We start from the raw sequence: 27,541 nt of genomic DNA on the forward strand, positions 1-27,541 counted from the left end.
CATGCTACCTGTGGGACCCTCGGTGTGCGAAATAGGACTGTGGAACATGGGGAGCAGAGGTGTTTGTACCTCCTGATGGCCAGCCTTGTCTCAGTAGATGCTGTTCCATGTAGAGCGAGAAGACGTTTTGGAATTCTTTCCCGAGTGCAACTGTGGACAAGCCTACTTCTCGAGTTGAGGCCTCAAAGAATTGTTTTCACCAGAATTTTTAATTCTAGAATCTAGTGTGACATGGATGGGTTTCTGTAAACGGCCCTCCATAGGAATCCTTTAAAATGCAGGGCATGTCCAGCTCTTATCCTTTTTCTTCTGATGAAATAACATCGCAAAAGCTTTAATTTAGTTATGTAAACGCAGAGCTGAATCTGCATTGAAATATAGGTAATTATGTCAAAAGGGACATAAATGAAAATTTATCCATTTATCCTGTTTTTTTTAAAGGATTTTGTAATACCCCTATAAAGTTTTACAAAAGGAAACAGTTTAATTTTGTAAGTTTTCCAGTTCTCTGATTAGCTTTTTTCCCTGTGATTGAAAACTTACTGTTTATGTGCACTTTTCTATCAGAAAAATCTGTCAACTCAGGTCACATACTTAGAAGATATTTTGTACAATAGAATGGCAGAATTCTCTATGAAAAAACTTATGTAAACTTTATGGCATGACCCTCTTCTCAAGTTGTACTTCTCATTTATTGTACTTTCCTTAGCATGGTTTTGAAGTTTAGAATTGAGACACACCTGAGTTTTAGAGTTGACTCAATGCATTACAACATAAGTCACTAATAATTAAAAACAACAACAACCCATCACAGGATAATAGAAGTACACTCATACCAGATTTTCGTTTTGGCTGCCCTTCGGCAGAGGCTGGTCACTAGAATCACATTCTTCCCACCCCAGCCTACGCTGATTTTGTACAAGAGAGTAAGTACTCTCCCCCCCCCCCCACCCCTGAGAGAACGAGTAAGAGAGAACATGCAAGCAGGTGGCAAGGGAGAGAATTGTAAGCAGGCTCCATGCTCTCAGTGTGCACGCTGAGCCTGAGGCCGGGCTCCATCTCACGACCTGAGGTGAAATCAAGAGTTGGATGCTTAACTGACTGAGCCACCCAGGTGCCCGAGAGAGGACTCTTTACTGTTCAGTAACTGGGTGATATTTCTGCCATCTTAATCTTAAACTGGAAGTTACATTATATGTCATAAACTTGCTCTCAGATGGTGTCAGAACATCGGCTCAGCTTAGCTGTCTCCCAGAGACATTGTCCTAGAGTGTTAATTTTGCTGCAGAAAAGTTAAGTTTGTGCATTACCAAAATGTGGTGAGCTGCTTGATTTGTTTTGATTTAGTTTATGGAATCATATGGTTTGAAACTCTCTTAGGTAGAGGCAGAAGATGTGGATTCTGGTCTGTCTGCTACCATCTGGTGTCTCCTTCCTGTTGGCAGAACACGGGGTTGTTTTCTCCACGTGTACCTTGTGTCTCGCCTGGTAACTGGCACACTGTGGGTCTGCGATCGGGAAGGTGAAGTGACTGGTGTCCATTGGTGGAGACGAGAGAACCTTCCTATTTTCTACAGTGGGTCCTCTAGAATCCCTTTCTGTTCCCCTCTGACCCCTCCCCGGATCCCAAGAATCCTGCCCGCACTGGCCTGGGTCACTCTCGTCCCCCTCAGCGCCACTGCTCCTGGGATCTGAGGACGCTGATAGAGCAGCCGCTGTCCAGCTACTTCACTGTGCTTCGTAAAGCAGGAGAGCTGCCCGTTTGCTGGGTCGCAGTGGGAGGGCTAACTCAGGGGTCCCAGTGTGAAGTGTGAGGGCTGTTGGTGCCCAGCGGGCCTCCAGGTGGAGCGGTCAGGGAGGCAACGAGAGACGAGTTTGGAGTCTGGGCTTGCGGTGTAAGTCGGGGAGGCCTCAGGATACTGACCTGAGGCGGAGCCTTGGCGCCGGGGGCGGGGGCGGGGAGGCACGGACGGGTTACTGCAGAGGGAAAGGTCTGAAGCACGATGATGGTTCAACACCGGGATGAAAAGAACCAGAGAGGAGACTCTGAAAGATCCACCAGGTGGGGAGGTAGGAAGCAAAGTGTTCCTAAAGCCAAGTGAGGGGAGTCTTCCATGAAAGAGGCCTGGGTCCCGCGCTGCCACCATGTGCGGGAGGGCGGGTGGGAAGGACGGCTGCGCTCTGCGGCACACCTGTCACTGTGTCGCTGACCAGCGCGCCTTTGGAGAGGAGTGTTGGGGCGCTGGGCGGCCGCTTCCTGGGCTGGCCCACGGTGGGAGAGCTGCTTTCCCTGGACAGTTTTGACGGGCCCCTAGTCTTACTGTTGGGTTTTTTGGTGTAGGTCCGTTTAGAAAAAACTAGTTATCTGGAACTTCCCTGGTTGATGATAAAAACCTCCCATAATTTGTTCTCCTAAAAAAAATACTATAGGGGCGCCTGGGGGGCTCAGTTGGTTGAGCGTCCGACTTCGGTTCAGGTCATGATCTCTCAGTTTGTGGGTTCGAGCCCCGCGTCGGGCTCTGTGCTGACAGCTGAGAGCCTGGAGCTGCTTCAGATTCTGTGTCTCCCTCTCTGCCCCTCCCCTGCTTGTGTTCTGTCTCCATCTCAACAATAAATTTAAAAAACTATAAAAAAAAAACTATAAAAGATAGTATTTGAGAAGTTTTTTCTCAAAAGTATGTATATAGCTTTCCATGAAGCATAATGGCTGATTTATCATGGCCTCATAATAGTCTCTGAGGTCAGATGCAGAGCCTTTGAATATGAATAACATTTTACCAAAGGGTAAAGTATCATATTTGTCACTTCATGCATTTAATTGTTATATTCTTGTTAATTACATACCCATTACACTAAGGCCTGGGCTCTATAAAGGTGTAAATCCACTTGAGGCTCCGTCATAGCATCCCATTTTAGGATTGAGAGATTGAGTAATGAATGCAAAAGGGTGTGTGTGTGCATAAATTCCAGACAGATTCCTTTTAAGCTTTCCATTGGATTTAGAAGCGTCTGATACTTAAAAAAAATCCAGAGGTGATTGATTTTTTAAAAAATGTTTATTTCTGTGGTGCATGCATGTGTATGAGAGAGAGAGAGAGAGCGCGCGAGAGCGTGAGCATGAGCAGGGAGGGGCACAAAGAGTGAACCCCAAGCAGGCTTCACACTCAGCACAGAGCCCAATATAGCGCTTGATCTTACAACCCTGAGATCATGACCTGAGCTGAAATCAAGAGTCAGACACTTTGACTGAGCCACTGCCCCTTTGATTGATTTTTTTTTTTGTTTTGTTTTGTTAGGTAGTTTATCATTATTTGACAGCTCAGAGCTTTTTCAGATATTTCATTTGTGTTTTAACTTTATCTGAAATAAAGCTTATTTTGAAAATACTTCATTAGTGCCACACTGACTGTTATCACATACAATTTGAAAGATTATGCATTTATTATATTTTTTTCCTATCCCTTGATTATTTGACTTTTATTTATTTATTTTAAATGTTTATTTGTTTTTGAGAGAGAAAGAAAGAGTGGGGAGGGTCAGAGAGAGAGGGAGAGAGAGCATCTGCAGCAGGCTCCAGGCTCCGATCTGTCAGTGGAGCACCCCATGTGGGACCTGAAGCCACGAACTGTGAGATCATGACCTGAGCTGAAGCTGGACACTTAACTGACTGAGCCCCCCAGGCGCCCTTGACTTTTATTTTAGGTGTGTTAAGAATTGTTGAGTAAAGAACGTTTTTAAGGTTTGCAGAATTATTTGTCAGTCTCCCGGTTGACCCGAAATGTGTATGTTCATTATACCTTTTTGGTTTGTTTGAAGGTCAAGGAGATTTTTAAAATAAGTAGTTAATTTTGTAAAATTGGATGCGATCTAGCACGTAGTTTACATCTTCCTCCCTAACTTGATGTAATAACTAGAAATTGGATGTGTTAAATCTCGGTACGTGAAGGATTGATGACTTGCTCCAGTTGAATGTACTTAGTTGTTTTCCATATGGTAACTTCCAGATCTCACTTCCCAGGGTCTTTATCCTTTGGCCAGGAATGACAGAAAGCCGACACGAGTGTCTAGGAGTCTGTTGTTCTCCCTCACAAGTGTTAACACCCCTGCCTCTTGCAGTGTAGTTTCAAATAGAGTCACACTTCCCATTGCCACTTAGGATCCCTGTCCGTCTGTCTTTGGACTTTTATTGCCCTTGCTGACTTTTCCTGGGTGTTAATCCTGTTAGGATTTTGGATGGGTGTGTGGAGATTATACTGTTTTGCTAAATATAGCCAAAGAAATTGACTTACTTTAAAAGATTACCCTGGAACATTCTAGAATTTTGCAAGACCAAAAAGGGAATTAAACATTAAACCTTTTTTGGCTTTTTCATGTTTGTTAGCTTTTAATTCCATGAAGAATATCTGAATGTGTGTTTAGTGTAAAAGTTCGGAACTTTTTAAAGCAGGTTTTCCCCATTCCCTTTCTGTCCACCTATTATTGCTAGCTCCCTGATTTAATATTTTAATTAATATTTATTATTTTAATATTTTTAGACCTTTTCTCAGCCCTTGCATGAATATTTGTATCTATGCATTGATATATACATTGTATGCAAGCGTATATGTGCAGATAACCACATAAAAAAGTTTTCTATTTTTTAATTTTATTTTTGGAAGTTAACGACTTTCTAAAATTTATCCATTTCATCAGGATTTTGAAATGCATCGGTATAAAGTCATTCATAACAGTCTCTTACTGTTTAATGATCTGAAGAATCACCGGTGACTTTTCTCCGGGTACTACTTGCTGGTGTTCTCTTTCCGTTTCCCTCTGATCAGTCCCTCCAGAGGCTTGGCTGTTTTACTGTGCATTTCCAAAATCTCTTTTGTCCCTTATCAATCCTCTCTATTGTTTCTGGTTTATTAATTTCCACCCTGATTTTTATTAATTTTTTTTTTCTTCGGGTTAAATTTGCTGCTTTATTTTAAACTCATTGAGATGGGTGTTTCCCACATTTTTGCCGAGGAGGCATGCATCAGACCTCACCGCACCTGTACGCCCCCCCTCCCCTCCTGCCCTCTGCCCGTTCCTCCTCGCCCCTCCCTCAGTGGGGTCCTGTCACCACTGACAGGTTCCCTGAGTTTTTCTAAGCTGTCCCTAATTTGGTGCACGCATCAAGTTTTTTTTTATTACTTTCAAAAATATGTTTTGATTCTTTTAGAAACCTCTTAAGTCCCTTTATAGTTCAATGTCATGTTGGCTTCAAGTCTTGCTGTGAGAATCAGTGTTTGAAGATTGTGGATCTCAACTTTGTATGGACATTTTCTTACGGTTTCTTTCTACTGGTTCTTACCTGTCTTGTTTTCTTTCTTTCGTTCGTTTGTTCGTTCCTTTTTTCATGTTTATTTATTTTGAGAGAGAGTGTGAGCTGGGGGAGGGGTAGAGAGGGAGAGAGAGTTCCAAGCAGGCTCTGCACTGTCAGCACAGAGCCTGATATGGGGCTGGAACCCAGGAACCGTGAGGTCATGGCCTGACCCGAAACCAAGAGTTGGAAGCTCAACCCACTGAGCAACCCAGGTGCCCCATGTCTTGTTTTCTTGGTTATCTGTTGGCTGTGTGGTAGACGTTGTATTTGAAAAATTATTTCTGGGAATATTTGGAGTCTAGTTTTCTCCAATTGTGAGTTGTTTTTGTTTTTGTTTTTTTTACCACTGCACTTTTAAAAATTGTTTCCTTGTCTTATTTGCTAGCAACATATATATACTTTATATATATAAAGTACGGAAGGGCATTTAGGTAGTTTTTAGTTTTGTACTAGGACGAACAGCAGTGCAGGAAATATCATACATATCATTATGATACCTGAGGGAGCCTTAATAAATAGAAATCCTTCTCTCTAAGGTTTGGAATAAATTGAAAAATGTAGAAAAAGGGACAAAATATTCTCTGAACTGCTGATAGGAGCTCAGTTGAAGGTTGTGGCTGTAGATCTGTTGATGAGGGGTTGGCCCATTTGGATGCCCCACGTCCGGTTGGTGTCTCCTGTCACAGCTAGGCCGGGTTGGCACAGGCCACCCCCTGCACCAGTTGGCCCGGCGCCTGCATTGCGTAAGTCACAGGGTGCTTTTCACATGGGCATGGAGGCGAACCTGTGTTCTTGGAAAGAAGAAGGAGCTGAGCTAATGTGAAGCCCATTTCGTATTTTTAAAATTTATCCATTTTAAGAAATAAAACATTTGTTGGGGTAGAAGAAATCTGGGGGCCAGAGTTACAGGAGCACAGGACCCGCTTCTGTTAGCCGTGCGTGGTTAGCGCTTCAGGGAGGAGGAGAGCGAGTGTGCAGCCGTCTACACAGGGCACTCCAGTCGGGAACGTGCCTCTGGAGGCGGGTAGCTGGAGCCTGCGCTTCCCTCTGCTGATCCTCACATGGTTGAGGGGGGGGCTCGCTCTCTCTGCTGAGTTCCTGAACTGGGAAAGAAGCGTGCCTTCGGGCCGTCCATGTCTTCTGTCCCCAGTTCGCCGGTCTCTTTGCCGTCATTCCCTGGTTTACTCATTACACGGTGGTCAGAGCATGGCTGTGACATCTGTGCTGTTTTGACTTGGTTAGTTGTGTTTGTGCTCCGTGGGCGTCTCCACGCTTGGTCGCGGCCCGTCTTCCTCGTGGACCCTCCTCCGCTGGGCCCCACACGGGGGGCTGCGTGGCCCGTTTAGTGCTTTCCCTCAAATGCGGCCTTCACCTACTAACATTATGAGATGTCTTCCTTGTAGTGGACTCTGAGATGTGCCACAGGCATCCTTCAAATTAAAAAATTATTTTTCTCTTTTGTTTTAGATGTTTCTCTAATGTTCTGCTTATAATTGGGTTTCACGCTGTGATCTGTTTGGAGTCTTTCCCTTACTAGATGATTACAGCCTCCCTGAATGTATTGGTATGTTGGATGCTTATGTCAGTCATGATGCTTTATGCCTTCTGATTTTGGTGGTGTGACATTGATCATATTAAATATGCTATGTAGTTTCTTGTTTTTATTTCTGTTTGTGGGTTTCTTCTAATAGGAAAAGGTGGTTTTTTGTAGCACCTGGTTATTTTTATTGTAACCTTACATAGTGTACTTGTCCTTTCCTTCGAAAGTTCTGTTGACTTCTTAACTGTGAGCAGCTACGGGACCTTGCTGCTGGGTCTCTGCGTTGCCCCAGTCTCTGCGTTGCCCCAGGGCAGCTTTATTTGATGGGGACTTTGGGTGGGAGAGCGCCGCTCTGGGGTTGGCCCTGCTCCATAACCTGCAGTCAGGCCCTCGGGGCCGTCTGGGTTGGAGGTTTGCAGGGAAATCTCAAGTCACAGTCCCGTTCCAGCCAGCTGACCGTTGTCTTGCACCAGTGCCCTTGGTTACCTCGGTCGGGCCGCGTGCACTACACGTTTGCTCGAGGCCTCCCGGCTTTCGCGGGGCTCAGAGCCAGCGTGCTGGCCGGACTTCGCCGGAGGTCTCTGTTTCGCTTTCTGCGGACTCCTGGTCCTGGGTCCTTGAGGAAGGATGGAAGGTGGCCCCGCGGTGCAGAGTCCTTCCTCGCAGGCTCGGAGTCCAGACCGTGAGGAGCCGTGAAGGCCAGGTCCCTGCAGCCAGGCCACCTGTGCTGGAACGGTGGCTGTTCCTGGCAAATAACAGCAGGTCCTCTGCCCCATGTCCCCATCGGTGGTGAAGGTCCTAACAGTTCCGATGTCACGAGGCTGGTCGGAGGCTTCAGTAATATTTGTCGGGTGCTTAGGACAGTGCCCGCAGGGAGTAAGTACTTTCTTGCATATGCTGGGTCTGTAGGGAGCCGGATGGAAAATGGGGAAGGCAGGTACATGAGAGGTTGGCTTAGAAGCGTCCAGGATCTTCGCTCAGATTGTAGAGGGCTCTCCCTGATGCCCGGGAACGGTGGCTTCCGCCCTGCCGTGGGACACACAGGCCTCCACCCAGGCCTCCCACCCCCTGCCCCCTGCCCGGTGTGTGGGACACTCAGGCGTGCAACCTGTGGACTTGGGCAGGAGCGGTTTTGTGTCTGTGGGTCCTTGGAAACTTGATGATGGGAACGGGGAAGGGCACTTTAAGCTGAAGGTGAAAATTTTAGTTGGAGTTAGTGATAGTAGGAATTTATTGTAATTTTCAGTTGACCTTGATTTTATTTCTAATTTTCTGGGATGATTTCAGTAAAGTTAGATTTCATGTATATTATGTGGGCCATTTCTTTTGAAATATTTGATTTCTCTGTTTTATATAAGAACATGATTCTTTAGTCAAAACTATATTTAAAAATCACGACCTACACTAGCATTTTCCCATCATAATAAGATTATGTTTTTCTGGAAACCTCTGGAAACCTCTGTTACATGTGGTATCTCTCTCAGAGCAGAAAGTAGGTCCTCGTTGCCCTTTCCCGTCATTCGTGGTCTCCTGACTCAGTGGCCCCCATCATTGAGTGTCCTCCCGTGGACCACCAAGGTAGGCCAGAGCCGTCCTGGGCAGCTCCTTTATTTTTCTCTTATAACAGCAAAGCTTTCATTGTTTGCTTTAAGTACATTTTTAGGAGCCTTTCAAAGGATTGTTATCTTCTTTGTCACACCTGGCCCGTTTCCTGGTACTGAGCTCAAAATAGTTTGTGAGGCTGCTGGTTGCGCAAGGCGTGGGGTCATGGGCTCTTGCTCTTGGAGTGGGGCGCTCACGCAGCTGCCGTTCTCGGGGAGCCTGCCCTTCCGCCGGAGCTTCGGTGAGTCCACTGAGGTTAGCAAGTGCTCCCAAGCAGAAAAATGCTGGACATAAAAGCAAGCGTGTGAGGTAACCGTGAAACTAGTGTGCTTTGGGCTGACTCATCTTTTCCTGAAGAAAATTTGCTAAGAGAAACGTCTCTCAGGGAAGGATTAGGATTATGTAAAATTGAAGAGTTTTAAAAAATTTAATTAAAAATTTTTTTAATTGAAGTATAGCTGACACACTAGAACTTCAGAGTTTATAATGTTGTCAAATGGTTGAAAGTGAGTTGCTCATTTAGTGCTAATTAAGCTGTTCTGCGTGAATAATTCTTTAGTGGGAAAAATTTTATAGACTGCTTTAGATAATGCTAATTTATGTTGATCAGCCTTTGAAGGTAGCAGGTAATTTACCCGTTTAATGATCTGAGTGTGCTAATACTCTACTTTCCTTGTTCTTGTTTTGCATAAGGACCCTGCGTTTCTTGTCATTTTATCTTATATATGTCACATGAGATGTGATGTGAAAAACTTACAGCCCCTTGACAAAACTTCTTAAGTTTTTAACTATCACATTTGAAAATCATTTTCATTATTTCCAAAGAGTATAAGCATGTACGGAAAGTGTTTATTCTCTAACTTCAGAATGAAGAAAACGTGAGCACGAGACTCATTTCACCCCCCCCCCCCCCCATCTCCCAGATCAGCACTCAGCACATTGATTTATTTCTCCTTAGTTCTTACCTGTAACTTCAGGTTAGGAGGAACCAGAAACCTGCCTTTGCTCATGCCCTCTCCCCCATCATTTTATTTTCTCAACATAATGTTTATGGCACTTTTTACCATGAAACGGAGGGTATATTTACTAATTAGTTTCATTTGTATTTTTACACACATTACCTCTTTTTCTCCTTTTACTGACATTTTATCCTTCCAAAAAATGACAGCGTTTTAACTTTCTATTGGCTACATGTGATTTTTAAGTATGATCTTTATTTGGGAATATTAACTAAGAGAAGTGTAGAGCAAAGCCTTGCCAAATCTGTGAGGCAGCCGTCCTCTGATGCGGCATTAAGAACAGTGTAGGTGCCCAGGAATCGTCATCTTGCTGGAGGCTTCCTGTTCCGCCTCATGGCTTGTGAACTTGTGGACTATCACTTTTGTAAGTTATAGTCAAATTACTCTTTCAACCCCTCTGCTCAGTCTACATTTTCAGTGCACAGTTTGACGTGAAGAAAATTCCCTCTGCGTATAAATTTGTTCCTAGTTTGGGAGGGTGTCTACACAATGTGAGACGGCCTCTCTTAGCCGAGTGGGAATTCTCGGAAGCTGGAACTCAGTGTGCATGCATTTCAGACCTGGGTTTGATTCGGAGATCCTTTAAGCCCCCTCCGTGGTGTCTGTCCCCGAAGAGTGCTCCTGCCGGTAGCCGGCAGTGCCCGTGGCTGGTCTTGTGGCTGGGAGAGGACACGCCCCTTCCTGCTCCATCCCCCTCAGAGACCTCTGCGGCTTTTCTTTGTGGCTCCACTGGGAACATAAGTCCGTGTTATGTCTTTAAAGTGCTAAGTGAAGGAAGCTGATGCAAAAAAGACACGTAGGGAGAACATGGGGTTTCGTGCAGCAGGGACAGAAGAGGCCGTCACAGCGCAGTAAAAAGAATGTGACCACCAGCACCCGTGCAGAGGGAGTCTTCCTTTCGGAGCAGGCGTGTGCGAAGACGCGGAGGACGAGGGAGGGCTTTGGAGCAGGGCCTTGCAGGGCACTTGGCTGCTAGCGGGGCATTCCGGGCGGAGGGCAGCCGTCCGCAGGTGTGGCGGCACGAGTCTGGGGCAGGACGTGGAGGACGTGCCTGTGGTTGGAGAAGAGGTGGGGCTGGTGGACAGAACCCCGTTTATCGGGTGCGTCCTGTGCCACGCAAGTCGTCTTCTCCATTTTGATCCCGAGTGTGGAGAAAGTCACTGCACAGCTCTAACAGGGGGAGGAGCATGAACGCATCGCCGTTTAGAAAGGTTATACTGCAAGGAACAGGGAAGATGTGCACGAAGGGGCCAGTCGCAGGTGCAGACGTCTGCCGGTAAGAAATGAGGGGACCCAGAGCTCTGGCTGCAGGAAAGGGGGGGACTTGCAGATTTGTGAGCTGTGGAAAGCAGGGCATCTGTGATGACTTTGGACTTCTGTCTCGGGGAAGTTGGTGGATGGATGTACTGCCAAGTGTGAAATCGAATCCAGAAGGATTGACAAGAAGCTGGTGATACATGATAAAGCATTCACGTGGAGATATCCCAACAGGCAGGCACTTACAGAGATGCACTTGAGACTGAAGTTGGGCTTTGAGAGAGACATTTGGCCATCATTCGTATTGTGGGCGGGGATGAGACCTCCTGGGCGCCACTTCTGTTGAGAGGGAAAGAAGGTGGAGAGATAACCGGAAGAGGAAGGAAAGACAGGAAAGTTGACAGAGGGACTTGCCATGCAGAGAATTGGTGGAGGGGTGTCCGGCACTAGAGTCTGATCATCAGAGGCAACAGGTTTACTAGGGACCAGACAATGGCCCTTGGTTCCGGGACAGCCTCACGGCGTCACTGGCAAACAGAACAAGAGCAGGCTCGGAGGAGACTCGGGGTGGGACAGGCCCTGCGCTGGGGACGCCGCTCACTCCCCTTCCGTGGGGAAGCTTGTCCTAGAGGCCGGAAGGGGGCCCGGGGAGTTGCTCTGAGGGCAGAGCTGGGAGACTGGGGAGGCGGGAGCCCCACGCTGTCTGGACACAGGCTCTCGGTCTGTAGGAGGGAGGGAGGGAGAGCCAGGTAGCAAAGTGACTCCATTTGACTTGGTCGTGGCTTTGGGTGACCTTGGAGCCACTCAGATTAACTTTCCATTATATTCCTTGATGGATCTTTGTTTGTTTGTTTGTTTATGTCAGATAAAATTAACCGGATACTTTTTTTTCATTAAATTCATTTCCTGATGGTAGACATGGCTGGCTGTTTATTTTTTCACCAAGTGTGCTGTAAAGTGTACCTTGGGGAGCATGCGTGAGTCTGGCCTGGCTTCTCGCACCCTCATTTCCCCCCAAAATGTGTCGACAGGTGCAGACAGGTGGAGCGCACCTGTTCCGCAGCCCCATCAGCCCCTGTGCTCTCGGGAACATTCCGGTCTTCCGTGGCAGCAGGGAAATGGACCCTGTCCCGGCATTTTCACGCTTGGCTCTTAAAGTCTAGCAAGAAGTTGCTGCGGCCAAGGTCAAAGAGGTTGTTGCCTGTTTTCTCCTCTAGGATTTTGATGATTTTCTGTCTTAGGTTTAGATCTTTCATACATTTTGAGTTTATTTTTGTGTATGGTGTAAGACAGTGGTCCAGGTTCATTCTTCTGTGTATCACTGTCCAGTTGTCCCAGCACCATTTGCTGAAGAGACTGTCTTTTTTTCTATTGGATACTCTTCTGCTTTGTCAAAGATTAGTTGGCCACACGTTTGTGGGTCCATTTTTGGATTCTCTGTTCTGTTCCATTGATCTACGTGTCTGTTCTTGGGCCAGTACCGTACTGTCTTGATGATTACAGCTGTGTAATACAGCTTGAAGTCTGGAGTTGATGCCTCCAGATTTTGGTTTTCTTTTTCAAGAAAACCAACGCCAATTGCTTTGGCTATTCAGAGTCTTTTGTGGTTCGATACAAACTTTTGGAATTGCTTGTTCTAGCTCTGTGAAGAATGCTGGTGTTATTTTGATAGGGATTGCATTGAATATGTAGATTGCTTTGGGTAGTATCGACATTTTAACAATATTCTTCCTATCCAGGAGCATGGAGTGTTTTTCCGTTTCTTTGTGTCGTCTTCAGTTTCTTTCATAAGCTTTCTATAGTTTTTAGCATACAGATCTTTTACCTCTTTGGTTAGGTTTATTCCTAGATATTTTATGGTTTTCGATGCAGTTGTAAATGGGATTGATTCCTTGATTTCTCTCTCAGCTTCTTCATTATTGGTATATATGCCAATATATATATATATTATTGTGTAATATATCTGTGGTATATCACAGTACATATATCTGTGGTAAAATGCCACAGATTTATGTACTTTGATTTCATATCCTGTGACTTTACTGAATCCATCTATCAGTTCTGGCAGTTTTTTGGTGGAGTCTTTTGGGTTTTCCACATAGAGCATCACCCTGACTGCAGAGGGACAGTTTGACTTCCTCCTTGCTGCTTTGAATGGAGAGCCATGTTACTGCTGAAGGAAACTGTCATTGTGAGGGCCAGGGGAGTTCATGAAGGATTAGGAATTTCGCAGTCACGCCTAAGTCATTTCGAATAGGAATGTGTAGGAACCAAGCAGCTCACAAAAGACTCTAGGCTCTAAGATTACAGCCAGAACTGTGATTGTGTTCATTCAACAACAAGAATTTAGAAAAGTATTTCCATAATATGGGAAGAGTTAAGATATTAGTGCAGGTCTTTATGGGGGAACCCTGTACAATCAATGCATGGATTTGAAGAATGATGATGAAGGAAATGACTCTTTTATTAAAGGCAAAAAGGATACAAAATTCTCTGTACAGTATCCCAGTTAAAAAGAAATTCGCCAAGAAAAGGTGTAACATAAATTACATTGTAAGCTAACGATCTTCCTGAAGAAACATAACATCTTTCCTTTTATTTCAGCTAATCTCCCAGTGCCAACGATCGCAGCCATAGACGGACTTGCTCTGGGTGGTGGCCTTGAGTTGGCCCTAGCATGCGACATACGTGTAGCAGGTGAGAATTAATCCTAGCGGATATCTTCAGATAATTCGAAGTAATGTATTCTGTTCTTTTCCTCATGTTGAGTAGAGCATTTAGAAAAAGTCACCCATTGGGCTTGGAAGTGTTGAAGATTTCTAGTTAAGGAAACGGTCTGGTCCAGTTTCTTAGTCTTGGCACTGGGAGGGGAGAGCCGGGATTGGGCAGGCAGACCTGAGCCTGAGCCGTAGGGCCTGCCCGCCTCACAGCCCTTAGCTCCTCTGCAGAGGGGGCCAGCGGTAGCTGCCGTGGAGATCGCGAGCTCTTTCTGCTCCGGCACTTATCTCTGGTTCGCTACAGTAATAACAGTGTCTCCCCCTGACGTCCTCCTGAGGCGTGGATGAGGTGACCACAAAAGTGACAGTGAGAACAATTAGTGCCGACTGTGTGCTGAGTGTTGACACCCATACTGTTCTCAGCACTTGACCTGCGTTAAATCACTCCATCGGCCTGAGAGCCCTGTGTGGTGGGGGCTGCGGAGCCCCGGCCCAGGGCCTCGGCGAAGCAAGCGGCAGATAGGTGTCACGTCCTCCCCTGGCTCCTGCTGTCGCTCTAGATGCAGTTGCCTGGTGAAGACAGAGTCCGCGTAAGGGGGTTTTCAGTAAGTTTTGACTGTTTCTCGGAATTTGTGGCTGGTCCACGCAGACTTTCCCTCTTACTTTAGTCTCTGATTGTCTGAAATCATGAGTTTCAGATGGAGAAGCGAAGGTCCACGAAATCCGTTTCTGAAAGGGTGCAGATTCCTGGAATTAGGATGTAGGAAGTGGTCCAAGTACATTTGGATATGCAAATAAATAATTAGGATGTTTTAAAGTAGCCATGAAAACAACATGTGGAAAGAGGAGCCCTGTCCAGCTGTCAGAACAGTAAAACCATTTGTCAAGAGTAACTGGAGATTTGGTCCTGAAAAGATGCCATATCTGATATGATAGACTCACTGGTTTGGAGGCCTCTTCAGGCAGCTGAAGAATTCCTACTCGTCAGCCCGCCTCTCTCCTCATCCTCAAGAATTAATGGGCCCTAAGCCTTCAAACGTGACTCGGCAGTATCAGGTCAGATTATGTAGAGGTAGCCCTGGTCTTTCTGCATCAAAAATTAATTCACTGCCAAGCAATTTTTAACAGAAAAGGTTATATGAACCTCTTAATATATGTCATTTGGAGTGTTTACCTATTTCTGTAACCAGATGCCTTCTAATGTGACTTTTAAAAGGATTTGTGACACAAGTTTAATTAGTAAACAGAGTATTTGTAGCTTATTTTACTAAGCTTTTTGAGTCATAATATTTGAATATATGACCTGGTTGTTACTTAATTTTCTTCCTTCCTTTTTAGCTTCTTCTGCGAAAATGGGCTTGGTTGAAACAAAGCTGGCAATCATTCCTGGTGGAGGTATGACTTGTTCACGCCCGTCTTGTTTATTCTCAACAGCAGGGCATAAGGCCCAAATGTGCTGATTGAAAAGGCAACGTTCTGGATGAAGAGACTGATGCCGTACTGTTTGCTTTTGTAGCAAAGTCCCCCTCGCAGTGTGCTTCGCTTAGGTGGACGGAGATGGTGGGCGTCAGCCGCTGCCCTGTCTGCAGGCTCTCCTGTGCTTTTCTCTATAACTTCTTGATTTTTATATTATTTTCTTGGTCACATCCGTCTTGGAGGATTGCACTGATAATTTGAAACTTCCACGTGGGCGCATAAATGTGCACGGCCTCAGAGAGCTGCGTGCACAGACCCCGCGGGGGGCCGGGCAGGGGGTCCAGGCTTCGTGCTGGCTTTTCCGAGCTCCCATGCGGCAGGGCAGAGGTGGGGTCAGTGGGTGCCTGGATTCGGAGTTGAGGTGTTTCTCCTTTTTTTTTCCCCTCAAAGTTTATTTATTTGAGAAGTAGAGAGCAAGCGAGTCGGGGAGAGAGAGGGAGGGAGAGAATCCCAAGCAGCCTCCGTGCTCAGCACAGAGCCCAGTGCGGGGCTCCATCTCACGAACCGTGGGATCATGACCCGAGCCGAAACCAAGAGTCAGACGCTTAACCGCCTGAGCCTCCAAGGCACCGCTGTGATTCTCCTGTCACTACGGAAAAATAGGTGGGCTGCTTCTATTGGGAGACTCATTTAAGAAAGCAGCTTTCCCAACATTGATAATGAAATCTCGCATCACTCGGTGAATCTGAAATTTTGGTTCTTTTGTCTTTTGTCTGATGAGAGAACTTGGAAGATCTCTCAGAATGTACACCTCATTCGAGATGTGCATGTGGCTGATTTGCTGGTATGTGAGTGGAAGATCAGCAGTGTAAAAATTAAGAGCAGTGTTTGAGCAGTTTAGTCATGTTTGTACCTGAATAGGTTAAAATTGCATGTTTAACCTTATGGCTATTGTTTATCCTGATTAAGTGTATAAGTAGAAATTAAAACACAATTCAGCGAAAGTCTGACACACCAGGTCAATGTGTCAGACTCACTAGAAGGTCTCCACCGTGGTAATCCGTGCAAATGCTGTCCGTGTAGCATCTGATACCTCGCTGTTCTACCAGGCGGTCTTTCCCCTGGGGACTCATGAAAATACAGGAGGATTTCTATAGAAATGGAGCCAATTGGAAAGAATTATCAGATAACTGTTACTGGAAATAAAACAAGGTTTAGAGAAAGGATGATATGATGTGTTTCTGAAGCTCTTTTAAGAAGCAAGCATTGGTTGCTAACTGGGGTACAGCCAGTCCTAGAAAGATAGCTGTCAGGGAGCAGCGACCCCCCGGAGACAGGTCACCTCTGAATGTGACCTTCTTTGAAAAGGGGTCTTTGCAGGTAAAGTGTTTCAGGATCTTGAGATGACCTTGGTCTGGATTATCTGAATGAACCTCAGAGCTGGTAACAAGTGTCCTCAGGAGAAGAGGAGAGAGAGGGGCAGCGGGAGGGAGGCGCCTGTGAGGGCAGGAGGCCCGGCACCGCTGGCTGTCCCCTGACGCGGGACGTCCCTCCCCCGAGCCCACCGGGGGAGCCGGCCTGCCAGCCCCTGGAGTGTGCGCCCCTGTCCTCTGGAGCGGTGAGGGGAGACCGTTCCTGTGGTTGGAAGCCTGCGAGTTTGTGACCGTTTGATACAGCAGCACCTGAAGGCCAGCACAGGGGTGTCTGGCGTTTGGTAATTTTTTCGGACAGGGACTTAGTGGGTGGCAGAGAAAGCGGGTGGGAGGAAGATAAACTTGGCAATGGACCACTCATCTGCAGTATCTTGGAGGTGAAGTATTTTGTGTTCAAACCCCACGAAGGTGGAGCAGCTGTGCTGGAGCACCGTTGGCACGGGTTAGATGGAGGCAGCCAGTCGCCGTGGCGCTGGCGCCTTCTGTCCGCACCCGCGTCTGTGCCTTTTGAGGTCTGGAAACGGGCATTTTCTTCCCAGCGCACCGCAGTTCCTTAGGGCCCTCCTCTGTTGGGCCCGTTAATTAGGACCCACTTTTTGTTAATTTGATTTAATTTGGGCTGTGTCTTCTCATGATTACAAGTATTTCTAAAATTTTTATTAAATGAACTTATTTGTCATAAAATTCAGAATGCTAGAAGACTTTTCCTGTCTGTTTATAAGAGAGAGTTTTCTGCCTCTTTTTCTTCTCAGTGAGTCTGCGGGAATGTATTTCGGTTGCTTACTATAATGGAGCTTTCGGGTTCAGGGCTCTGCACGTGTGGCCGTGCAGCCTTGAGTCTCCGGTGCCGAGCGGGAGGACCCCGGCGGGCGGGTCACGTCCATGGGAAACAGACGTAGCACTGGTTCTCATGTACACTCACGTTACGGTCAGGAGAGCTCCCCGCGCCACGCCTGCTTTTGATTTGTGGTTGGTTTTTTTGTTTTAAATGTTTTTTAACATTTATTTTGAGACAGAGACAGAGTGTGAGTGGGGGAGGGGCAGAGAAAGAGGGAGACACAGAATCTAAACCAGGCTCCAGGCTCTGAGCTGTCAGCACAGAGCCCAATGTGGGGCTCGAACTCACTGACCCTGAAATCGTGACCTGAGCCAAAGTCAGACACTTAGCCAACTGAGCCCCCAAGGCGTCCCCGGCTTTGCTTTTTTAATTCAGGATCCCGTTAAATGTCAGACATGTTGCATTTGGTTTGATATACAGGGTGGGGTGGGATGTTTATTTTGTTTTTGAATCTAGACAAGTCTTCTATCTCTCTGTTTTCTATAGCAATGTTTTAAAAAAGAATTTAGGCAAATTATATTACTGGCATTTGTACATTCTGGATTTGGGCGAGCCATTTCCTCAACTTTAGATCTAGGTTAAAATATTTTGCTAAGAATACTCCATGGGCCATGCTGTGTTTTTCATTTTCATTTTATTCGGTGGCATTTGATACTAGGTCATCACACTTTGGGTGATGGTAATTCTGATCACTTGGTTCCTGTGGTGACTAACATTCTTAGAATCTTTTCAGGAAAAGAATGTTTAGTATTAATAACTCCTATTGGCATTGACCGTCCCCAGATTAAAAAGGAGAGAAGGAAATCAGAGCCCTCACGGGTCAGTGGTCGCTGGCTGTAGGCAGCCCCTTGGCATGCTTACCAGGAACTGTATCTAAGGTGTGTCTATGAAGTAATGTGGATTTTTAGGTCCTGTGAGTGTGTTGTCCTAAACACAGTAGTCATTTTGGAAAGTTGTATGTACGACCTGTGTTGAAATCCTCTTAGACTTTATATCAGAATGTGAGCTTACTCTTTGGAATATCCTCAGTAGTGAGTCATCTTTATCCTCTGAGGGTGAATTGGACTTTCATAAATAGCACAAGTCCTTTCTGGGGCAAATCTGATTAATAAGGTCATGCTATTTCAGGAGGAACAAAAGTGTAACAACAAAAATAAGACTTTTTCTTAAGAGGCTCATGTAATGTCACACATTCACCCATGTCGTGAGTGGACCACTTCTCAGCTGACCTGCACAGGCCAGCACTCCCTTCTGCTCTCCGAGGTCAAGTACGTTTATTAACACGAATCTTATGCTGCAGAGGCTCATTTCCTTGTACTTAAAATGTGATTCAGTGGCCCCTCCTGATTACAGCGTTCTGAGGGTTATTTGTTGGCTTCACGCTGTTGACAGGCCATTCTCTTAGTTGCCGTGGAGGAAACTTAGATGTGTGTGTGACTCAGCACTGTCCCCTGTGAACGCTCCATCTACAGTCCGGTAGGAGAGCCATGGTGTGCAAGTGTCATAACCGCCCTGCTACAAAATTGTTGGAATCGAACAGGTGTACGGCACTTTACGCCTGTGAGCTGTGAGCTGGAGAAGCGAGTGTGGGTTCTGTCAGCTATGATCTTCGGTTTACCAGACCTGCAAAGCCCCCCTGGCAGCCCTTCCCTAACCCTCTGCCCTCCTGGGCCATTCATTCACTCACCACAGCCAGTATTTGTTGGGGCTGTGAAAGCACAAGGAGAGATCTCTGCCGCCGTGCGGGCGCTACTCCAGCCGAGGGGCGGCGGCACGCAGGAAGCCGGGAACGAGGCGGAAGTGCAGGTGCTGGAGAAGGAGAGATAGGGCTGGGGGCTTGCACTTCAAAGTAGGGGCTCCGGAGAAGCCTGACTGAGACGGTGACACTGGAGTTCAGACTGGCAGGAACTGGGGAGACCAGTCCTACGGAGAGGAGGAGGGGCAGGGCGCACAGAGGACACCCGGGGCACCCGGCTGAGATGAGACCGCCCGCAGCCCTTCTCGTCACTGCAGCCGGCAGATTGTGGGGGAGAGTGACGGGGGCTGCGACACGGCACCCAGCAGATGGAGGGGAGCAGCTGTGATGGAGCTGCAGCGCGGGGGTCCGCACAGCACCGTTCCCGCTTGCGCCCTGAGTGAGAAGGGCCCACAGCAGCTGCTCAGCAGAGGGGCCACGCGCTCAGGCCTTTAGAGACTTGTCTGCTCACCAGGTTGGGGGTCCTCGTCAGGGGGCCAGGGGTGAGGCCGGGGCCTGATGCTGTGGGTCAGGTCCAGGTTGGTGGGGCCGGGACCAGCGTACGGTGGTGGAGGTCGTCGGGCGCATGCTCCTATTGGGAGAATCTCATGACAGGCTGGATGTGGAATAGAGAGAAGGGCTCCATGGGATTCCAGCTGGAGTAACTAACTGTGAGGAAGGAGCCACCTTCAGCTGAGATGTAGAAGGCTGTAGAAAGAGAAGTTTCAGAAGAGACAGTGAGCAATATCGTTTGGGTAAAAATAATCGTTAAACATCCAAGAGCAGTATTAATGAAGCAGTCGGTTGTGCAAATGTGGAGCTTATGAGTGGTCTGGGCTGAAAATAAAAGTGTGAATTCAGTTTTTTCCTGGCATCCACTGTCCTGGTCTAAAAAAAATCCCGGAAGTGGGCATTGGCACCGCCGGAGATGAGTCCAGGAGAACCCGTCTGGCTCAGGCTTGGGAAACAGGAGACGACTGTCCTGGGAGTGAGCATGGTGGCTGCCGGGGCCCGAGACGCCGGGAACTCGGAGGCAGCAGAGCCTGTGTCCATCACAGGAGCTGTTGTCTCAGCGGGGTGGGGGCATGTTCCTGCTGCCCCCCCGCCTGCCCGTCCGCCCTTGGCCTTGGACGTACATGTAGCTGTTGGAAGTGCAAGACAGAGCAAGGTAAATACAACCCCAGTATTCTGGATGGCGGTGCCAAAGTGGGGTGACCACGGTACCAGAAAGCACCAGGAGGTAGTTAAGAGCAGGGAGCTCAGGCGGGGATCCCATTAAGTCGTTCATGAACTCCCGACTTCCCCCTGGACTGTCGTGTGTGTCTCTGATGCTCAGCAGCAGACCAGGTACTGAGAACTTGAACCAGGAGATGGGCCATCGCCAAGATCCGAAACTGGCTGAAGTCCTCGCAAGCAGAGCAATGCTGAAGCCACAGTGCACAGAAGGCTGGTTGGAATGTGCAGCCTGGATACATTTAGCATTGACTCAGTGCTGAAACAAAAATGTCCAGGCCAGAATTACTCAGCTTCTGAAGAACCCGGAATCTCAACTTGCATGGGAGAAGACATTCAACAGATGGCCGTCTAAGATGACAGATGCTGGAGTTATCGGAGGAGGATGTGAGAACAGTTACTGCAGAATGGCTCCAGGAAGTGAGGGTGAGCGGTTTCAGCGTCCCGCTCTTCAGCTGGTGGATGCGAGAGGGATTCCTGTTCTGGGTTCCTGGGATGACTGGACACGTGACACCTGACCCCAGACAGATGTGATTGACAGCAGTTTCTCAGTCACATGTGCCCTGTGCCAAGATAGGGGGACACTGCACACACCCCATATGGCCACGAAGAGGGTGAGATCTGGAGCAGAAGGACCCAGCGTGGCCGGGAGGGGACCCAGCGTGGCCTGGAGAGGCAGGTGGTTTAGGGACAGGACGGTGGGCTGCCCCCTAGGTCCCGTGGGAGGATGTAATGGGAATGTTTTGTGTGTGTGTGTGTGTGTGTAAAGTAAGCTCCGTGCCCAGCGTGGCTCTTAGCACTCACAGCCCTGAGCTTAAGAGGCACAGGCTGTACTGACTGAGCCAGCCGGGCTCCGTGATGTTTGAATGATTCCATGGTCTGGCAGGGAACTGGAACCCACCCCCCCAGGGATGAGCAGGAGCCGTGCCTGGTCTCTGATGGGGAGGGTTGTTTGTCTAGGGGACTGACCCATGGGGAGAGAGGGGGAGGGGAGCCTGTGCTCAGGCCATTGTGGTTCACCCGCTTTCCCTAGATGCTAGGAAGCACATGATACTGGGCCTTCATTTTACCGCATGAACAGATGGAAATATGGCAGTTTCAGAAAAGAAAGAAAAGGACTGAAAAATACATTGGCCAAAAATAAGGAGGCACCCTGGATGGACTGAATGCAAGGTTGAAATGACACAAGAAAGAGAGCGTGAACTTGAAGATGGCTCTTCAAAGTAGAGACTACTTTGCCTGAGTAGCAGAGAAGCAGAAGAGCCTTGGCCATACGAGCTGGACATCAGGAGCCTGCAGGGCTTCATGTGTGTCCCGGGCCCGAAAGGAAAGGAGGGGTGTGGTTCAGAAGCAGAGTGCTTGGAGAAATAATGGCTGAAGACTTCGTAAATCCGGTGAGGTCTAAACAAGGACTTAAGAAGCTGAGTGAACCCACTCAAGATATGCCCCGAGAGACCCCTGACCAGACACGTTTGTAAGCCACGTAAAACCACAGACTGAAGAACCAACCGACCAGCAAAAAACACCCTGGAAAGTCAGAGGAAAATCACACATTGTTTATAGGGAACCGATGATTTGAATGAACTAGATTCTCATCAGAAACAGTGCAGTTCAGAAGTCAGTGGGACAGCAGTACTAAAGCACTAGAAGGAAGGAATTGTCAACCCAGAATTCTGTATTTGGAGAAAATACCCTTTAAGAATGAAGGTGAGGGGCGCCGGGGTGGCTCAGTCAGTTAAGCATCTGACTCTTGATTTCGGCTCAGGTCATGATCTCACAGCTTCGTGAGTTTGAGGCCCACATCGGGCTCTGCGCTGACAGTGTGGAGCCTGCCTGAGAGTCCCCCCCTCTCTCTGCCCCTCCCCTGCTTGCGCTGTCTCTGTCTTTCTCAAAAATAAACAGCAAGTAAAAAGAATGAAGGTGAAATAGGGACATGCTCAGATTCAGGAAAACATGAGAATTCGATGCCTGCAGACCGAGTGTGGTGCTGGCGAAAGAACGGACCTATCGACAGTGGACCCGACACGTGCAGAAGTAGACCCTTGCAGGCGCGGCAGCTCGTATTTACAAAGGTGCACTGGCAGTCGGTGGTGTTGGGACAGTTAGACATCCATGTGCAAGAAGTAAAGTGGAAAAGAAAAAAGAACCTTGACCTAAATCTCATGGTTTGTACAAAAGCTAACTCAGCATCATGCATTGTAACTGTAAAAGTGCACAAATCTTCGAAGCTTTGCGAAGCCAGAGACTCTCTTACCCCCAGTGGTCGATACTCAGGGTTGCTGGGCATCCCGGGAGCGCCCCTCGATGTGAGTCACAGCTTCTGGAGGCCGTAGAGGGATGTGAACTCCAAAGAGCATCACACAAAGTAAATTGGAGAAGCACTGTGATAGGAATATTTCATTTACTTTAACTGCCTATTTTCTTCATTAGTGTTGGTGTGATTGTCCAAATTATGTAAGTAAAGGATAGTAAAGGTATAGAATTAGTCAGTGATTTTGATGCTAAATGTTTAAATTTCCTTCTTATGACCTCAGAATTATATGAGTGCCTGTTCTCATCTTTTACTTTTTCTTGTGCTTTTAAATAATAGTAACTCAGTATTTTAAGAAACCAGATTACTCATCTTGTAAATAGCGTGTTACTTTCCTGTTGTCCACTATAATCAAGATAACTTTGTTTGCATCTGAATATGGTTATGTAACCAGTTAAGTACCTTATACAAGCTTCATTTAATAAGGATCACTGTTGAACTATAGAAGGCAGAGGCCAGGGAGCAATTCATTGGAATGTGTAAAAAGTTCCTAAAGGAATGGAAGTTAATTCTCCCTGTGTAGATCAGCAAGACGGGCAGGTCATTTCTCCCATCTTTAAAAATAAAACTGAATAGGGGCGCCTGGGGAGCTCGGTCCGTGAAGCGTCTCTTGTTCAGTTCAGGTCATGATCTCCCGGTTTGTGAGTTCGAGCCCTGCATTGGGTTCTGTGCTGGCAGTGTGGAGCCTGCTTAGGATTCTCTGTCTCTGTCTCTCTCTTTCTCTGCCCCTCCCTCACTCTCTTTCTCTCTCTCTCAATAAATAAATAAATATTAAAAAAATAAAAATTAATTTGTTTTTCACAAAACCCTCGTTTTGGTGACTGGTTTTTAAAGCCCGGATGCCCGTAAAGTGTAATAGAAGGTGTCAGTGTCCCTGACATTTACCTTAAGCATGGGGTAGAGTCCAATTATATCCATTTGTCCACACAGCAGTGACACTCATGACTGATGGCTGATGAGCAGCCGTCCCTACCTGTAGGCAGAGTCGTGGTTCGAGGGAGAAGCCCTGGCCTGGCTTCTTCGGGCTTGAACCTCCCTCCCTCACTACGTTGTGTTTCATCAGGGACGTTTCTCAGGGACCGCTGTTTCTCAGTGTCTTCTGTTGTGGAATCAAGATAACGATGCCTGTACTGCATGGCCACTTGAGAGAGCAGGTGAGGAGAGGCTGTGTACGTGGATGCTGGCTGGCACGCCGGCTGTGCCCACACTCGCTTTATTGAGATCTCTGTTGTTACTGCCGCAAGTTTTCATCTTTCTGAGATGCCTTTAACTGCTCTACATTATAATTGATGTACAGTGAACTGCCTGTATTTATAGCAAAAAACTGTGATAAGTTTTGATGTGTGGAGCCGTAAACAGCCGAGATGATGAATAGACCATCACCCCCTAAAGCTTCTGTATGCGACCACTGAACCTCTGGCTCTCTGTCACTACAAGTCAGCTTTCATTTTCTGGAACCCTATGTCAATATTACATACTATGCAGTCTTTGCTTGGCTTTTTTCATTCAGCATAATTATTTGGATATCATTTGTAGTCTGTTCCAATGCTTCTTCCAACCCTTATTGCTGAATGGTGCCGCAGGGCCTGGGCGCACCACGGTTTGCCGATCTGCTCACGCTTGGGTAGACACTTGGGGGACGTTCAGTTTGGGGCCTTATGAGCACAGCTACTGCGTGTGTCTGTGAAGAAGTCTTGTGCAGGCACACGCGTTGGGCTGCCTTGGGAAGTGCTTCCGGGTGGGCTGGCCGTGTATGAGAAGTGCCTGTTGACGTCGTTAACACGTGGCCGCACTGGTTTCCAGCGTGGCTGGGTCGGCACCTCTGAGAATCCCCACCAGCAGCAACGAGAATGCTGTATTCTGCACCCCTCCCGCCCCACGAGGACTGGCGTGGTCATTTGCGTTTCTCCGGTGTCTTCCGGTGTGGGGCACCGTTCACATGCTTCCTTGCCGTCTGTCTCTGTTTCTCCTTTTGTGATGTATTTGTTCCAATCCTTCACCCATTTTTTAAAAAGCTTATTTATTTATTTATTTTGAGAGAGCGGGGGGGGGGGGGGGTGAGGGGCAGAGAGAGACGGGGAGAGAGAATCCCCAGCAGCCTCTGCACTGTCAGCGCACCGTGAGATCATGACCTGAGCTGAGACCAAGAGTCGGACGTCAGACCCACTGAGCTGCCCAGGTGCCCCTGGATCTTTTATCCATTTTCAGTTGGGTTGTTTTATTACGGGCTTTTAAATTCTTATTACTGTGTTTTATTCTTATTATTACAGATAAGAGTCTTTTATCCCATTTATGCTTTGCAATAATTTTTGTTCATCTGTGAGTTGACCTTTTTAGTCTTCAGTTCTTTCGGAGAACAACAGATTTTAATTTTGATTAGTTTACCAACTTTTCCTTTCCTGGTTTGTAATTTTGGTACTGTGTCTATGAAATCTTTCCCTAAACCAAAGCCACAGATGGTTTTCTCCTGTTTTGTTCTAGAACTTCTATAGTTTTGGTTTACACTTAGATGTATGAACCATTTTGAATCAGTTTTTGTGTGGTATGAAGTATGGACTGATAGACCTCTGATTATTCCAGCACGATTTGTTGAAAGGAATGTCCTTTTATTTACTCATTTGCCTTTGCACCTTTTTCAAAGAGGAAATGTCCACCGTGTGTGTGTGTGTGTGCGTGTGTGTGCGTGCCTGGATTTCTCTGCTCTTTTCTGTTCTCCTAATCTGCTTGTCCAATCTGGTACCAATACTATCCTATCTTGATTATTGTAGCATTAAGATAAAACTTAAAAATAGGTATCGTTTGTTTGTCAAAGTTGTTTTGACTAATCTAGATCCTTTGTATTTCCATATGGATCAGCAGGCCAATTTCTAGAAAAGGATCATGCTGGGATTTTTTGATTGAGATTGTATTTCAGTTTATAGATTAATTTGTAGAGATTTGACTTTGGCATATTGACCCTTCAGACCCATGAACATCATATAACTATTTCGTTAGGTTGTTGATTTTTCCTATCAGACTTCATGTTCTTTTGTTTGGCAGAACATTCTGTAAATGTGAATGAACTATAACTGAATTTTTCCGTTTCTCTTTTCAGTTCCATTAGTATTTGCTTCATGTATTTTGAGACTCTGTTACTAAGTGTGGAAATATTTAGTTTTGTCATGTCTTATGATGGGCTGCTGTCTATACTATCTTAAAATAATCGTTTTTATCCCGGAAAATAGTCTTTGCTGTGAACTTGACTATACCTGGTATTTATTTCTTTTTAGCTAATTTTTTAAAATGTTTTTATTTATTTCTGAGAGAGAGACAGCATGAGCAAGGGAGGGTCAGAGAGAGAGGGAGACACAATCTGGAACAGGCTCCAGGCTCTGAGCTAGCTGTCAGCACAGAGCCTGACGCGGGGCTCGAACCCATGAACCATGAGATCATGACCTGAGCCGAAGTCAGATGCTTAACCGACTGAGCCACCCAGGCTCGCCTATGCCTGGTATTTATGTAACTACTCCAGTTTACTTTGGATTGCTGTGAGCTTACTCTATTCTTTCATGTCTTTATATTCATAAGCATTTATGTCTTTGCATTTAAAATGTGTTTCTAGTAGGCAGCATATTGCTGGGTCCTGCGTTTTCATCTATCACGACTAATTTCAGTTGGAATATTTAGACCATTTACTTTTAATATGATTATTGCTATTCTATAAAAACCTCTTATTTTCTAGGTACTTGGGTGGCTCAGTCGGTTAGGTATCTGACTCTGTCTCCAATCATGTCTCATGGTTCTTGAGTTCAAGCCCTACATTGGGCTGTGTGTGGTCAGCGCAGAGCCTGCTTGCGATCCTCTGTCACCCCTCTCTGCCCCTTCCCTGCTCATTCTCTCTCTCTCTCTCAAAATAAACATTAAAAAACAATCTTTTTCATTTTTTTACTTGTTTTCTGTTTCCTGTTTTTGTTCCCCTTTTTCTTTGTTACTTTTTCTTGGTTATTGTTTGGAATTACGTACTTTTTTTATAATTCTGTTTTATCTCCTTTAGTGATTTATTTACTATTATTCTTTATTTTCTTTTATTGATTTTATTTTCTTTAAGGCAAGTACTGTATATATCTTCCATTAGGACAGTCTACCATCCCATGAATAAAACATTTCATATACAAGAATGTGGTAGTAAGTACTTTTATTGTTTTCCTCAGAGCTTCATGTTGTCATTGTTATGCACTTTGAACATTTATGTATGCTTTCAACCCATGCTTCATGATTAATTTTGTTAAAAAAAAATCAATTACTCTTTTTTTTTTTTACAAATAGCTTATTGTCAAATTCGTTTCCACATAACACTCAGTGCTCATCCCCACAAGTGCCCTCCTCCATGCCCATCCCCCCTCCCCCCCACATCCATCAGTCCTCAGTTTTTGTCAGCATTCAAGAGTCTCTCATGGTTTGCCTCTCTCCCTTTCCCCCACCATTTCCGCCCTTCTTCTCCCGCTTGTTCCTCCGTCAAGTTCCTCCTAATCCTCCTATACGTGCAAACATATGATATCTGTCCTTCTCTGCCTGACTTATTTCGCTCAGCATAACACCCTCAAGGTCCATCCATGTTGCTACACATGGCCAGATTTCATTGTTTCTCATTGCCATGGAGTATTCCATGATATAGATAAACCACATCTTCTTGATCCATTCATCTCTTGATGGACACTTAGGCTCTTTCCATGTTTTGGCTATTGTTGAGAGTGCTGCTATGAACATTGGGGTCCATGTGCTCCTATGCATCAGCATGTCTGTATCCCTTGGGTAAATTCCTAGCAGTGCTATTGCTGGGTCATAAGGGAGTTCTATTGTTAGTTTCCTGAGGAACCTCCACACTGTTTTCCAGAGGGGCTGTACCAGTTTACATTCCCACCAACAGTGTAGGAGGGTGCCCGTTTCTCCACATCCTCGCCAGCATCTAGAGTTCTCTGATTTGCTCATTTTAGCCACTCTGACTGGCGTGAGGTGGTATCTCAGTGTGGTTTTGATTTGTATTTCCCTGATGAGGAGGGATGCTGAGCATCGTTTCATGTGTCTGTTGGCCATCTGGATGTCCTCTTTGGAGA

The 27,541-nt window shown here is 46.4% G+C and overlaps 1 protein-coding gene across 2 annotated transcripts in view; it reads left to right on the plus strand.

Moving 5' to 3' along the window:
* The window catches only part of AUH (AU RNA binding methylglutaconyl-CoA hydratase), a 161,410-nt gene that overhangs the window by 54,822 nt on the left and 79,047 nt on the right, over nt 1-27,541 (plus strand). For both annotated transcript variants that reach the window (XM_039241526.1, XM_039241527.1), the window contains 2 exons: nt 13,370-13,462; nt 14,821-14,877. In XM_039241526.1, the coding sequence (XP_039097457.1) occupies nt 13,370-13,462; nt 14,821-14,877 (150 nt within the window). The remainder of the gene's footprint in view (nt 1-13,369; nt 13,463-14,820; nt 14,878-27,541) is intronic.

Source organism: Hyaena hyaena, unplaced genomic scaffold, assembly GCF_003009895.1.
Source record: "Hyaena hyaena isolate Hyena2069 unplaced genomic scaffold, ASM300989v1 scaffold_194, whole genome shotgun sequence".
Lineage (NCBI taxonomy): Eukaryota > Metazoa > Chordata > Mammalia > Carnivora > Hyaenidae > Hyaena > Hyaena hyaena.